Consider the following 15,552-nt stretch of genomic DNA (forward strand, 5'->3'; position numbering starts at 1 on the left):
TAAGGTTTACACCGGGAAGTGAGGTGTTGAGTTTTTGCTTTCAAAGCTCACTCTGGTGGCTGCGGAGAGAAAGGACTAGTGGTTGAGAGACCTCGGTGGAGGTGGCCGTAGCCATCCAGGCAAGCAGCGGCGGGCCCCGGTGCTTTGTGAGCGGTCAGGGGTGTGCTGTGGAAGGGAAGTCCTGTGGCTGAAAAGGTCAGGAGCCGGGGCAGCTGTGGGGACAGTGAAACCCGAGGGGGATGCCGGTGTTGGGGGCTAGTGAGGGCGTGAGCATCTGGCCCTGTGGCTTGCCACTTACTCTCCGTGCCTCGGTTTCCTCATCTGTCAGGCAGGAATAAGAGTAGTTCCTGGCTCTGACGGTTGCTGAGGATCCCACGAGTTAAGCATCTCTGACGTGCCGAGTTCAGTGTCAGGCACGTGGGAAGCAGTCTGTGGTTTCTCTTCTCCCGCGCTTGTCCATGCGTTCTTGTCCTTTGTTCGTCCAACAAACATCCACTGAGCCCTCGCTGTGTGCTCGGCCCTGTCGCGGGCCCGGAGACCCGGGAGCGGATGGGGCCTGACACTGTGATCCGCTGACAACGGACACAGTGAGAGATCGGACTGGGTGGCGGGGCCCTGTCCCCCCGCAGCCCATTCTGTCCCCCTCCCTCCTGCTCCCATCCCTGGGCCAGGTGGGAGGTTATCCCCTCCCCAGGGACCTTGCCCTGTCACTTTAATGTCCCCGTGTGCGTGCGCTGCGGCTGCACCGTTAAAGTTAATTTCACGCTTGACTTCCTGCTGCGCTGGCAATTTCAGACGTGTCCAAGTCACCTGTACCCACCTCTGCTGCTCTCCCTCTGCCCCCTGCGTCGTGGGGAGGTGTGGGGGCGGCTGCCCGGGATCTCAGCCCCACGTCTCAGGCTCTGGGGAGCAGGGGAAGGGGCCAGGGCAACCCCAGGTGGACTAAACAGGCACTCCGCGGAGGGACTGGTGTGGGACCTGCCGTTCCCTGAATGGGTCTGGGGTTGGTGGCCGGGGACAGACACCGCTCCTGTGTGCTCTGCCGTGGCTGACCCTTTCCCTGCTACACCCCCTCTGGTGTCCCAACCCGGGCACTGGCCTTGCTCCTCTTACCTTCCCGGGGCCTGGAAGCCTGCTGGTTCCCGGGGTTCTCTCTGTCCCCTGCTTTTCCTGTCTTGATGTCCGATGTCTTCCTTCCTCTTGCCTCCTTGGGGGTTGTCTCACTGGAGCTGTCAGCCCTGGAGCTGTGCAGGTGGAAAGGGCCCCGGGGACCCAGGATGCTGTGGCAGGTTTTTGTGGTCTTGCTCTTGAGGTTCAGAGATGTTAAGGAACCTCGCTAGGGTCATCCAGCCAAACCCCTAGGCCAACCGGATCTGCCCACCCACCCTGTTACCTCCCCCCAGTCCGGGCCTGGCCCTTGCTAGCCTGGTGACCCTGGGCAAGTCACTTGGTTAGTCCATAAGCAGGTTGCAGACCATCAGCTTGGACAGGCTCTTCTCGAGGTGCTCAGGGCCGCGCTCAGGCAGGCTTCCTCCATCTTACTCTTCTCTAGCCGTTGGGGGTCCGGGTCTCCCTGAAAGCCTCTCCTCACGCCCTCTAAATCCACCATCCCCCTCTCTCCCCTGGAACTCCGTGCTCTCATTTCCCTCTGCCCGCCTATTGCTCTGCTTCTCTTGAGCTCGAAGCCCTCTTCTTCCAGGAAGCCTCCCCTGATTGCCCTGTTTCCTTCCTGTTTTCGAATCCTGTAGGTCCCAGGGCCTGGCCAGACTCTGCCTGGACGTCCACAGTCTCCAGCCCCTTATCACCCCCTCCTCGTTTTCGTGTCTTCTCCCAGGTCCAGCACCAGATGACGAGGCTTGGGTTTCCTCACAGGTTGTGGTTTTATAAACTCTGACTTCTCCCGGAGATGAGAGCTTTCCTCTGGATCCCCTATAAATGCCTCTATTGGCAAGCTTATCATGCTGCCGGTTTGCCAGCCCTTCTAGAGCCCTCTTATTAGAGACTGTGTTCCGTTTTTTGCCAGAAAAAAGATCACAGCAGAAAAGATTTGTCTGCTGTAAGCTATTTGCATCTCCGATACCAAAACATTTCTTGGGACAAAATAAACACTCCAAGAATGTTGGCCAGAAGAATGTTGAACAAGTGGACACCCTAAGCCAGATGTCTAGGGGATTGCGACCAGACGCACGCCCGCGGGGCCGAGAGGGAAAGGTAGGGTGCGGAAAGGCTGGCGGGAGGCAGTGGGGAGTGGGGGGGACTGCGGCGAATGGTGAGCTCATTGTCCTTGTAAAGCGGTGGTCGGGCCTCAGTCCCCAGCCTGTGGCCGTGAGGGGCTGTGCCAGACTGCCTGATCTTTTCAGAGAAGCTTTACGTGCAGCTTTTTATGCAACAGCTTCTGGTTTTCAATACTGGCAGCGACTTCAGACTTTTTAGAAAGCACGGCCGTCCAAACACGGCGCTCTCACGGGCGGGCTCCGCCGGGTGGACTGTGCCCATTTGCAACCTGCCGACTCGACATTTGTCCTCTTTGGCAGTCCGTGGCTGCCTCTGGGCACCAGGCGCAGTGCTTGCTTTGGAAGGAAAGTCGGATCCGCCGGGGAGAACTGCTGCCTGGCGGGGACTGCGGGAGTCACGGGGTCCCCGTGAGGCTGTGCCCTCGCCGCGGCTGTCCCAGGGTCCGCTGGGTCAGTTTACCCCAAAGCGAGCGGCTGGAGACTGCACCGGCTTAGCCTGTCCCAGCCCTGGAGGCCAGCAGTCAGGCCTGAAGGGGAGCCAGGGCCCTGGTCTCTCCGGGGAAGGAGGCTTCCGAGCCTTTCCCCGCTTCTGCTTTTGGCTGGCTTCCCAGGTGTCCCTGGGCTTGTAGGCACTCTGCAGTCTCCTCCTGTCATCCTGCCTGTGTGTCCCCCTCCACGTCCACGCTTCCCCTTTGTATAAGGATGCCCTCCTCAAGACTGCGTGCTAGCTCGATGACCTCTGTGAAGACCCGGTTTCCAAATCGGCTTGTTTTCTGAGGAACGGGGGAGGTTTGGGACTCCCAGCATCATGGAGCCCCCCGCACGTTCTAAAGTCGCTGTATTTGGTCTCACCGTGGCATTTCAACACAGATCATGACCCTGTTTCGGTTTTTTAAGTTTATTTAAAAATAGCTAGATTTAGGGGCACCTGGCGGGGCTCAGTCGGTTAAGCGTCCAGCTCTTGATTTCCGCTCAGGTCATGGTCTCAGGGTCATGAGATCGAACCCCGTGTGGGGCTCCCTGCCCAGTGCAGAGTCTGCTTGAGATTCTCTCTCTCCTTCTATCCCTCCCTCTGCTCATGCGCTCTCCCCTTCTGTCCAAATAAATAAATCAAATATATATATATTTTAAAGCCAGATTTACAGAAGAGTGGCCAAGATAATACAGAGAATTTCCTGTACATCCTCTACCCAGGGTCCCCTAACAGGAACATTTTACAGAAGTGAGGCTGCTCTCCTCAGAACTGAGTGACCGTGGGACAGTGCTCTGCGCCAACCCAGAGACTTTCTGTGGATTTTTCTAGTTTCACTTGGATCTGTTTTCTGGCCCGGGGTCTGACGGCCGATTCCCGATTTGCACTCTGTCCCCGTCTTCCCTCGATGTTCCTGACCCTTTTGAACAGTTGCGGTCAGGGGTTTGGCAGACTGTCCCTCGGTTTGGGTTTGCCGGGTGCTTTCTCACGAAGGGGCCGGGCGTGGATGTGGAGGAAGAGCCCCACAGAGGAGGGGAGCCGCCCCCCCCCCCCCCTCCGGCGCCCATCGGCTGCGAGGCCGGCTGTCTTGCCCTGCTGTGCTCCGGGCTTTGGGAGCGCGTCACGGATCCGGCCTGGGTCCCCTGCAGGGGCAACATCACGGAATTTGTGGCCACGAGTCGCAAACGCCTAGTGACCATTTGGGGGAAGAGATGTCGACGCGACGCACGTGTCCTGTTTCTCCTCCACGTGTGGCCGAGTCTTGTGCGGTTCCCTCGTGGGTCTCCCTGCAGCAGCTCGGGCTGGGGTGTTCCTGTGGGGTCTTCCGCCCCCCACCTTCATGGTACGCTTATTAATTGGAATTCTGTAAGGCACATTTGCTCTTTTTTCCTTGTTTTTCCACTCAGTCATTGATTTCTATCCATGCAGACTCGTGGATATTTCTTCTGGTCTTTGGCTCACAGTCCAGCGCCCGCCGGCCGCCTTTTGGTGTGCGGACCCTCCTGGCTCTGGCACTCCCCCCGCTCAGGCTAGGTCTTGCATCCCTCTGATCTTTTGTTTGTTTATTTATTTTTCTTCTTTGTAGCGTCTCTTTCCTTAAAGATGCTCTGGGCTCTCCTCCTGTATTCCCACCCCAGCTCTGGGATCCGCCACCCCTCCGGACAGAAATGGCTTTCTTGTTGGAGAAGCCCGTGAGGAATGCAGACCTCGGAGCTCCCGGGCTCGCTGCCCTGGGCTGTCCTTGCTTCTCTGCCTCCTCAGCTCCATCCTTCCCTTTAAAAAGCCCAGACCCCTCGCTCTGCCCAGACCAAGGCCCCGTGCAGCCAGCCCTGCCGGCCTCGAGCCTCTCCTCCCTCCTGTCCCCCTGCTCTTGCCCGCTGCTCTCCAGCCACGCGGGCCTTCTGTGTGTCCTTCAAGGACTCGGAGTGTTCCGACCCCCGGGCCTTTGAACTTGCAGTCCTCTGCCTGGAGCGCCCTTCCCTGCGCTTCTCTCCACCACTGGGTCCTTCTGCTGTTCCGGATCGTGTGCGGGGCCCTCTGAGACTTTCTGCACCACTGCATCTAAGATAGCTACACCCACCCCCTCCTGCCCAGGCATTAGCCCACCACCCTGTTTCAGTCTCCGAATCTGGGATTATCTGGATGACTTTGCTGATTGTCTGTGGGACTCCTCCAATCATCACCTCTGCGAGGGCCGGGAACTCTGCTCAAGGCTGTGTCCCCAGAGCCTAGAAGAGTGCCTGCAATTAGGTGCTCAGTAATCAGCAGCTAAATAACCGAGGACACGAGCACATGATGTCACTGTGCCCCCTTTTCAGATGGGGGTGTTGAGGCCGGGAGGTCCTCTGAAGTTGCAGAAACACCTCGTCATGGAACAAAGTGTTCTCGTCTTAGCCTGTGTGACTGAGGACCCCAGTGCACACCCTGTTGCGAACAGGGCAGGGGAGGCTGATGTCGGTGGGGAGGCCCCGGCTAACTTGAGGCCAGGATGACCCTGGGAGGCAGGGACCCCCCTCCTTACCAATCCTGGAAATGGCGAGGTGTATCCTTGTCAGGAGTCAGAGAGTGGACAAGGCTTGAACCCTGCTGGGGTCCGTGGGGGGCTCCAGTGAGGGGATGCTGCCCACACTTTCACTGTGGCCTTTTCCTCCTAATTAAGAGGGACCGTGCTGGCCTGTTAGTGTCCTTGGACTTGAGACCGTGTAGTGAGGATGCCGACCTCCTGCTGGAGGTCACTGGGGGTCAGGAGATGCTTGTTCACCGGGAATAGCGGTGTGGTGGCAGACCCAAGGACAGCTGGGCCTGGCAGTGGGGCCTTCCAAGGTGGTGGTGTCTGTCTGCGGGGACCAGGAGGCTGTAGAGAGTGACCGTCCATGGGGTGCCTGTGTCGGGTTTTTCCCAACTATTTTAGCCCCCTTGAGGCGTGTGCAGGGGCAGCTTTGTCTGTCCATCAGGGCCTGGACTCCCACCACCTCCCGAGATTAGGGACCTAGGTGGCCCTTGGAAACTCCGAGAGGCTGGTTGGGGTATGGTTTTTTAGCTTCTTGTGGGATTTGGACACCACTGAGATCATGAGGAAGTCGGAGCACCCCTCCCCAGAGATGCTGGGTGCCACTGCACCCTGCGTCGGGGTGAGTAACTCCTGGGTGTCCCCAGGAGGGGACTGAGGCCTGCCTGACGCCCCCAGGCCCACCCAGGTATCGGCTGTAGCACTCACTAGTGTGTGGAGGCCATGGGGAGAGGCTGAGGGAAAGGAGACCTGAGGGGTCCTGCCTCGCTAGCCGCTACCACCCGTGCTGCCCTACTTAGGGGACCTCTGCCTGGCACAGGTCTGAGGAGCCCGGAGGCCGTTGGGTGCAGCTTGGTTGGAGCCGGCCGGCAGACCCCTGTCTCTGGGTGGCCGCCGTGCTCAGGGTCTTGGTTTGTCTGGCCCACGTTCCTGGTCTTAGCCTGTGGATGTTTCTCTGCGGCTGGTTTTCCAGAAGGGCTCCTGGGCATGTGTGGACGGCAGCTTGGGGAGGGCGGGAAGCACCGACACCTTCCCCCTCCGGGAGCCCCTCTTCTGCACACTGTGCTCCGTTAGTCTGGATATGGGTGGGGGCCCCTCAGTGCGGGAGAGGAGGGACACACATTGGCCATTCATGGCTCCCTCTGGGGAGCTACAGGCATCTCTTAGCTCCTTGAGAGCCAATGCAGGGGTCAGCTTAGGTCTTGCTGTCAGGAAGCAGCTCGGTGAAGGACAGGCTGTCTGAAACCCTGTGTTACTGACCTGCCCTGTGTGCTCTTTTCCTCCCGCTTAGAAACCAGGCGATGCGGAAGAAGCTCATCTTATACTTCAAGAGGAGGAACCACGCCCGGAAACAATGGGTAAGCCGTCACTGGAGCCCCCCCGGCCGCTCCCCCGGGCCAGGCTTCCTGGGGAGTCCAGGCCGTCCGGGCCGCTTCAGGCCGTGCCCACGGGACCTCCTGGCCTGCAGCTGTCTCTGCTGCGCGTCCAGGCCGCGGAGGAAGGCCAGGGTCAGCAGGGCAAACGGGAAGGGGTAGCAGCTGCTTCGGGGAGGCCAGGGCTCGGGGCTCAGCTGCCCCAGGATGCCCGAGGCCTGCAATTCTGCCGCTTCTTTTCCAGCCTGGAAGGGGAGAGCGAGCGGTATGTTGGCCTGGGAGGCTGGTTGCTCGTCAGAGGACCCGTGGGCTTTCCAGGCCAGAAGAGAGGGGTTTGTTGCAAGAGGCAAGGCTGGGGTGGGCCGTGTGCTGGCGGCGGCTGCGGGGAGCTCCCTCAAGAGATGAGGTTTCCGCGCATCCAGGGAGGCCCCTCGCTGGCTCCAGCGGCAGCGGCTGGGTCATGAGTCAGGGGTGCGACTCCTGCGTCAGGCTGTGCTCTGGGCCCTCATCTGGGAAACGGGCCCAAGGTAGAGAGAGAGTGTGTGAGGGAACACGTGCAGCTGGGGGTCAGGGTGGCTGATTCACTGGGAGGCGGGGGAGGGCCCAGCGAGGGAGGGGAAGTCACTCATTAGACTCCGCCGTGACGGAAGGGCTGGCTCAGATGAGCTGACGCAGTACAGGAATTTGTGGCTGGAAAGGTCCTTCAGGTGGAGTTCAGGAGTGGTTTGATCCTGTTTTACCTTCCTTTCTAGGCAGTTTTTTTTTTGAACTCTGTATGTCAGCACATTGACAGGCCGGTTTCTCTGTGGGACCTGAATTCCTATGGCAGATCTGAGTCTCCTGGAGCCAGAGGGAGGGCTGTCCGTCCTCGGACCACCTCCCCAAAGTTCTGATTGGACCATTTGAAGGCCTGGTCCCTCTGAACCCACCCCGCTCTGGCCCCAGACCTCACTTAAGTCCCAGAAGAGAGGAGACACTTCTAGCACAGACACTGGGTGGCTGGGAAGCTGGTGGGTGGCACTCGGACCCCAGAGGTCCATGGGGTGAGAAGTGGTGGGCTTCTTGCCTTTCCTTTCTCATCTTGCTCAGACTCCTGGATTGACTGGATGGTGACCAGAGGTGGAGTGGATGGGGATCTTGAAAGCAGGCATCGCATCTTATTCATTGAGCTCAATATACAGCCAGGATCTGCTGTGAGCCTGGTACAGTGGCTGAGCAGAGGAGACACAGTGAGCAGTGCTGTGTGGAGGGACACCCTGCATGTCCTGGGTGGTGAACTCAGTACAGAAGTGGGAATGACAAGGAAGGACCAGCTGCGTGGAAATCTGGAGTACCAGGCAGAGGGCATAGCAAGTGCAGAGGCCCTGTGGTTGGAACTAGCTTGGGTAGGACAGCATAGACTGTAGTAGGCAAGTTTGGAGTGCCGTGCCTGAGTTGGGGGTCGCAGCTGACGTGAATGGGATAGGAGCCAGATCACGATCACTTTAGACTCACTTGCCTCCAACCGGGATGGAGCATTCAGCTTTTATTTCAAATGCTGTGGGACTCTTAATTTATTCTTTTAAGTGTGTTGTCAGTAAACAATGTGAGGTCCATGATATGAGAATATTCAGTCCAACAGGAAATTTAAGAGAATATAGTAAACACCTATATTCCTACTGTGTAGAATCGGTCACGGCTAACACTTCCTTGCTGAGGGTGTGTGCGTGTGTGTGTGTGTGTGTGTGTGTGTTCCCGTGCAAGTATGAACATTGCTGTCGTCGAACTGGTAGGAAGTAGGTGCAGGCACTCGGACCCTCTCCCTGATGGCCCTGCACCCATCTCCTGAGAGGGCAGAAGTGCTGTCATCGCCACACCGAGGAGCGAGCACCTGTTCCCTGCGATCTTCCAGCCTCGGCCACATTCATGTCCCCCGTGGCCCTGTCTGGGGATGAGGTTCATTTTGGGCAGGAGGAAGAAACTCTAAGGTGCACTTTAGAAGGATCCGTGTAGTCACTTGGGGGTCCCTTGAGAGGGTGGAGGGAATGTGGGCTTATTTAAAGATAGAGGAACCGCAGACTAATAAGAAATTCGGGGTATCTCTGAGGCCAGGCTGAGCCCATCTTAAGAGAGGTGCTTCGCGAAGCTGTAGTGGGAGGGCATTTGGAATGACCTCATTCTTGTTCTTCTGTAATGAGCCCAGAGCCCCTGATGCATTATTTTCAGTAAGGATGGGGAGGGTCTTGGTCCAAATGCCCCTCCCCGACCTCAGATCTGTATGGCCTCCCCCTACCGTGTGCCAGGCCCCACTCAAACTGGGGATCCCACTCCTTAGAGGTTCTAGGGACCACAGGTCAGCTGTCCACACTGCCCGCCCTCCTGCCTTGCCAAGAGAGCCAAGGCTTTGCCCCCAAAGGGACACGAACATGAATCTCCCGGGTTACCCTGCCCTTCCCTGGGAAGCTGAGCCCAGCCCCCTGAGAAGCCAGACTTGGGGGTGAGGGTGGGGGTAAGGCTGTGCTGTGGAGACAGGGGCTCAGGTTCACGGCCTGCGGCGTGTGATCTGGGAAGTGCTGTCTCGCCCCCGGCCTTCCTTCTCCTCTTCGAAACGGGGCTGGGGGCAGGGAGTTGGAGACACGTGCTTGCTGCCGGAGGGTTGGAGAGCAATGCACGGTGAAGGGGGTGCGTGTGACAGCCGTGGGGGACTTGCAGGGCGGGTCAGCCAGCGGGGAGGGCCCAGCACAGACGATGGGGTCCGTGTTTCCTGAGCCAAGCCGCTGAAGACAACAGAAATGAATTCTCTGATGGCTCCTGAGGTCCAAAGTCAAGGCGTGGGCAAGGGTGCTCCCACCAGAGGCCGTAGGGTAGATCTCGGCTGCCTCTCCCAGTCCCTGGGGCCCCGGCGTCCCTGTGCCGTGGCTGCGTCACTCTGGTGTCAGCCTCTGTGTGCACAGGGCCGTCTCCCCATCTCTGCCCTCACGTGGCACGGGACTGCATGGCTGTCATTTACACGCTTTCAGAGCCAGCGGAAGATTTGCTCACCCTCTGCCATCCCCCGCACCCCCCGACTTTCCCTGCTTTCCGCGCTGGGGCTTTTCCCAGACCCGCCCCAGCATCCCTGACTTGCTTCTGCAGCCTGAGCGCCGGGTAGGCCGGGGGCGGGCATTGCTGCCTGGCTGGGAGCCCCGGGGCTCAGGATGGCCCGTGCGGGGAGCTTTCTGCAGGTTCTGCGAGCCCCGTCCGGCGGAGCCCTGCAGGGTGGCTGCGGTGGTCGTGCCCGCCCTGCGGGTCGGGAGGTGACCGCAGAGGCCGGCTCCCCTGGCCAGCTGGCTCCCGCTGCCCTCCAGGCTCCTTACCCCCATCCCTTGGTCTGAGACCGCCTTCCCCAGTGTTGAGGGAGCCCCGTCTCCCCTCGCCTCCCACGCCGCACCCGGCAGGGCAGGAGGGTTTCAAATCTCGGCGCTGCTGGGCATCTGGGGCAGGTCATTTGACTTCAGCCCTCGGGTCCCTCCTCTGTTCGGTGAGGGATTTCCACCCACCTCACGGGGTCACTGAGGGAGAGGCAGCACACGGCATGCTCGGGGTGACACCGGGCCTGCAGTGGGCCCGCGGTCACTGTGGGATGGAAAGAGAGCAGCCGTGTGTGTCGGACTCAGAATGGCTCACAAAGTCACAGCAAGGAAGGCAGCGTGCTGGTGGCATAAGGACCCACCCGGAGCCCTGTGGGACAGACGGGAGGAGCCCGGAATAAGCCCACACACCTGTGGCTGGGGTCTTTCATGAGAGGCCGGATCCGAATCCACTCGGAGAGAAAGCCTGGTCTCCTGAGCGAACGGTGCTGGCACGGCAGGTCCCCACGTGCCCAGAGTGCGCCGGGACCGCCACCTCCCGGAGCTGATGCAGACGCCAACTCAGAGTCAGTCAAAGGCCGGAATGCAAGAACTGAAACCATAACATTTCTCGGGAGAAACACAGTGGTGACACTTCGTGACCTTGGGTTCGGCCGTGGACTCTCCGGTGTGACACCAACAGTGCCAGCCGCAAGGGGCAAGCAGGTGAAAGCTGTCGGGCCACAGCTGCCGGGATCCTGGCCCCCGCTCCTGCACCAAGTGATGCGCGTCAGGGGGCTGGCCTGCTGGGCTCTGAGTCCCACCTGGATGACAGGGGTGGTAGTCGTGGCCCGAGCGGGGTCTGGGTGGGTCTGCCCGCAGGAAGCACTCCGCTCCGTGCCCAGCGTGGGGCTCAGGAACGTTCAGCCAGTGTTGGGGTGGGGGCGGAGCTGGTGAGGGTGATCCTTGGCTGCGGGCACCAAGAGGTGGGGATGCCATCTGCTCCGAAGATGGACCATGGTGGCAGGGGCACGGAGGCCCTGCTCCTTGCCCTCTGCAGACGCTTGCTCCCAGCACCCACGCATGGGCTTAGCTCTGCCCTCGTGTCTCGAGGGTGAGCGTGGGGGGGGATTTGCTTCCTCCCCTGGTCAGTGGGTCCGCACCAGGGAAGCCCTGCTGAGTGGTCCTGCTCCCTGGGGAAGGCTTTGTCCTCCAACGAGATGTCCCCAGGTGCCCAGTGCAGTAGACACGGGTCCTGTGTCTTCTCCAGTAACTTATTTTTCTTTGCTGGTTTTGTGAACTTTTGTCCCCATCCTTGCCTCTGACACATTTTCTCACTCTTGTCCATCCGACGGCAACCCCTCCGGCAGGGGCTGTGTGGGGGTAGGATGGGTCCCGTGCTGTGATGGTGACAGGTTGGATGTCCCTTGTCCCTGTCCCTGTGCCCAGTGGGGGGCTATCTGCACCATAGAGCCGTGGACGGTGTGGCTCTTGTCTGTTACTGGAACCACGTCCCGATCTTTAGCAGGTTCTTAGAACAGCCCACATACATGTGGAGCCCCGGGGAGCTGGGGGTCAAGTTCTGCTCCCTGTCAAAGCTGGCCTGACCTCCCCTGAGGGACGGCTGCCCTGCTGGGTTTGCTGAAGACCAAGGTCATAGGTTGCCTTAGTCAGGCTGAAATGCAGGATGGGGAGGGGTGTCTGATCATGAGGACGAGAGAGGGGTTTTCTGATTGTGCTGAAGCATCGGGAGGGCATTCAAGCGAGACTCCCAGACCGTGCCATCTGTCCAGCACAGCTGTTAGAGACGGGAGATTGGGGTCTTACAGGCGGCTTTTTGCTCCCCACCTGCTTGAGGTCCAGGTCACCTTGGAGATGTGGAAGCCAGGCAGCTACGTTCCCGGCTGGGTGGGGGAAAAACAGCAGGTGCCACTGTGGTTAGACATAGAGGGAGACTTCCTTGTCCAGGAGAGGTGGCAGAGGCTCCTCGGGGCTTAACCTAGACTCCCTGCATCTGGGAGCATGGCGGAGCCCGAGGCCAGGGAATGAGGAAGCTTTCAGGAAGGGGATGCTTTCTGTGGGGCTGTCGCCAAGCTGACAGACACCCCAGAGCCTCGCCGTCTAACGTAACTTCCTTCCATGGTGGAAATGCTCTGTGTGTGTGTGTGCTGTCCACTCTGGATGGTCGCCCTTCCCGCACGTAGCTGTGGTGCCCAAGAAAATGTGTCTGGCGGTACCAGGGTCTGGATTTTAAATGTTGCTGAATGTTAATGGGATTTGGACTTGGTCGTGTGGCTGGTGGTTCTTGCACTGGATGAGACATTTCTAGAACGAGGCCTGGCACGTGGCCCAGGGAACGAGGCAGCCAGGCCCTTGAGGAAGCCTGCGGGTTTTCTTGGGACCCGGGTCCGCCCAGGTCTCGGTGTCACCGTGTGTGTCACTGCGTGTGTCTGCATCGGCACCTGCCTGTGTGACCGCGTGTGCGTCTGTCCAGAGCGGGCTGGGAGCGCGGCTTGGGGGCACGGGGCCTGGCGTCCGAGTGGGGGATGGCCCGCTGACCGGTGCTCCCTGTGCTGTGCTCCCCCAGGAACAGAAGTTCTGCCAGCGCTATGACCAGCTCATGGAGGCCTGGGAGAGGAAGGTGGAGCGCATCGAGAGCAACCCCCGGCGGCGGGCCAAGGAGAGCAAGGTGCGCGAGTACTACGAGAAGCAGTTCCCCGAGATCCGCAAGCAGCGCGAGCTGCAGGAGCGCATGCAGAGGTGAGCCAGGGGCCGGGGCCTGAGCGCCGCCCTCCCACCCCGCCCACCACTGCCGCTCCTCCGTGTCGCCCCAAGGACCCGAGACCAAACAAGAGCCACAGCTGCTGTGACACCGAGAGCGCAGCAGGGTCTCCCGCCGGCGACCCGGGGCCGCGTGAAGTCCTTGCATGACTCGCTCAGAGCCTGCGTGGCCTTTGTGCTTCTTTGAAACTCAGATCTGTTTTGGTGGCGCGAGCTCTCTTTCCCACCAGCCGCGGGAGCTTCGTTCGTTTACACGGTCCGTGTGGTCCCTGAAGGCCGCCGGAGATCCAGGGTGTGGGTCGGAGGCGAGAGGGCCTCCTGCTGGCTTGGAAGCCAGATCGGGATGCTGGTCTCCCGTGGCGGTCTCGAAGGCTGTGTGAGACCCGGGGTAGGTGTGCCCCAGTACACAGTAGGCGCCTGGGGATGCGTAGCTGTGGTTGTGTTGCTGTGTGGATAGGGCTGACGGGCAACGAGCAGCGATGATGGCGCTTCCTTTCTTTCCTGGACGCTCACAGTCCGCATCTCACTGAGTGCCCCCTCCCAGCCCTGGCAGCCGGGGGGGCCATCTGGCCCCCCTGTTACAGGGAGGAAACTGAGGCACAGGTCCTGAAGAGGTGGGGCTGGGCTTTGGGGGGCATCTTAGGAGAGAAGATGGGATGGAGCCCCTGCGGCATTCCAGGGTCAGGCCGGGGGCTCCGTGCCGTCCCCGGGACCCCACAGCCTGCGGCGGTCCCCGTGGGTAGGAGAGGCCTGGCCGCTTTACACCTTCCTCCCCTGCCGCCTACACTCTGCTTATGGGGAAGTTGTGGGTTTGGTCTGTGCTGTGGTGCCTGCTGGAGTCCCGGCTGCCGAGGGGCCGGTCCTGAGTGTGTCCCTTTGGTCTCCAGCAGGGTGGGCCAGCGGGGCAGCGGGCTCTCCATGTCGGCCGCCCGCAGCGAGCACGAGGTGTCTGAGATCATCGACGGCCTCTCGGAGCAGGAGGTAAGAGCACGGCCTTGACTCTGGCCTCGGCTTCACTGCCCTCGGTCCACCACCCACGGGACCGTCCTGGCAGGAAGTAGAATTTACCCCGATGGTTGAAATCAAGGGGCTCGTCCCTGAAGTGTGGGCAGAACCAGCACAGGCTATTGAGGCCCGGGGGCAGTAGCTGTCACCTGTCTCCAAGCCTAAAGGACCAGCAGAGAAAGGGGTGTTGCCTGGCAGCGGCCATTTGGCAGGACACGGCCCTGGGGGCGATCACAGGCTCGGCTGCAGCCTGGTGCCTCAGTGGGGAGGAAACTGGGAGTGGACTGGCTGCTCTCGGCCTCTCCCATCGTCTCCCAGTGCCTCCCATTGGCTGAGCCCAGCCAGAGGCCAGAGGCAGGGGTGCCTGAGACCTGCTTTCTAGGTCAGCTCCTCGGTGCCCAGACTGGGGGCAGATGGACAGTTCCCCGCACACCGATTGTCCACCAGGCTGGCGGCCTTCTGGCAGGACCCGTGACCCTTAGCGCGAATGCACTCTCTTTGTTCCCTTGGGCCCCTCTGGGACGCCTGGACGGCCAGAACACAGCCGGGGTGACCCCGATGGTGGTCTGGGGGCCCAGAGACAATCAGGAAGCAGAGGGGGCATTTGCCCAGAGAACTCTGGGTGCCAGCCTGGTCCGGCCTGGGTCTTGAAGGTTAAGCATTTGACCTGCTTGACCTGCTTGTTCCCGACATGAGGGAGTCTCATCAAGGGAGAGGAGTGCATTCTTCTTCCCTGGGGACGTGGATCCCGTGGTGCAGCAGCTACTGGCAGCTCGTGGCTCTTTAGACTGAAATTAACTCAAAGGAGAGAAAACCAAGACTGCAGCTCCCGGGTCACACTAGGCACAGTGTGCCACGTGTGTTTGGCTGGTTCGCGGCTGCCACATGGGGTGGGGCGGGCAGGGGACCCCTGCCTTACTGGAGCCAGGCTCCGGCTGCTGAGTCTCCCACTGGACAGACCTCCGGGTCCGGGGCGGGGTGTCCTCCTCCTCATCCAGGCCCTGCCCCTAGACGTTCGAGTTAGCTGGTCCAGGGTGGAGCCTAGCACTCTGCATTTTTACCAAGTTACCCACATGATTTTGATGCAGATGGTTCAGACTGGCCATGAAAAGAGATCTTCTTTTGAAAATTCACATGGTACGTCCCTATTCTGAGCACCATCTAGTCCCCAGAAAGCAGAACTCAGCCCTCTCCCGTGGTCATACCTGCCGGTTTGCTCCGGCTTCTATCCCGCAGGTGCTGTGGCTGCGTGCCCGTCCCGCAGGGGTGTGGGCACCGGTTCAGTTTGCCTTGGAAGCCAGAGAGGGGTGGGTGGCCCTTTCCCGAGTGTTTTCTGCCCAATGGCCAAGGGCGATTGGTATCTCCGCTGACTCAGGGTCCCCAGGCCCCAGCCATTGTCCCAGAGGCCCACTTCCCCAGGTCCCGGCCACACGAGCAGGTGGCCACCGGCCTCCCGGGACTGTTGAGGGGTGGCAGTTGGGTGAGGTGGGGGGAAAGGGTATTTATATAGAACAAAGACCTCCCCTGACTAGAGGTTCCCCGGGACGGTAGAAGGAGGGGGCTGGGTAGGAGGAGAGGTGCAGCCCTAACCCTGCCGGGAGCTTTTAGCAGGCACGGTGTGTGCCCAGGAAGACAGACGTCAAGAGGGCAGAGCAGGGGTTCCTGCCAGGGGAGAGCTCTGCCCGTTACCAGGCCCGTGGTCTGCCGTCCGTGCAGCCAAGGACAATGGGAGAGGTGTTGGTGCTGGAGGCTGTGCCAAGTGCTGGGAGGGTCAGGCCTCGGGCGGCTGGGCAGCAGCGGGGGGGGGGGGGGGGGGGGGGGGGGGGGGTGGGGAGGAGATCCCTCTGGGAGCTGGGGCGCAGGGCTGCGT

The 15,552-nt window shown here is 60.5% G+C and overlaps 1 protein-coding gene across 21 annotated transcripts in view; it reads left to right on the forward strand.

Annotated features, from left to right (window-relative positions):
- Window positions 1-15,552, forward strand: part of NCOR2 (nuclear receptor corepressor 2) — a 177,496-nt gene that overhangs the window by 73,264 nt on the left and 88,680 nt on the right. For 18 of the 21 annotated variants that reach the window (XM_059408208.1, XM_059408212.1, XM_059408204.1 and 15 more), the window contains 3 exons: window positions 6,507-6,573; window positions 12,484-12,656; window positions 13,565-13,658. In XM_059408208.1, the coding sequence (XP_059264191.1) occupies window positions 6,507-6,573; window positions 12,484-12,656; window positions 13,565-13,658 (334 nt within the window). The remainder of the gene's footprint in view (window positions 1-6,506; window positions 6,574-12,483; window positions 12,657-13,564; window positions 13,659-15,552) is intronic. The other 3 variants (XM_059408207.1, XM_059408224.1, XM_059408225.1) reach the window with 1 other exon arrangement.

This window comes from Mustela nigripes, chromosome 8 (genome assembly GCF_022355385.1).
Source record: "Mustela nigripes isolate SB6536 chromosome 8, MUSNIG.SB6536, whole genome shotgun sequence".
Lineage (NCBI taxonomy): Eukaryota > Metazoa > Chordata > Mammalia > Carnivora > Mustelidae > Mustela > Mustela nigripes.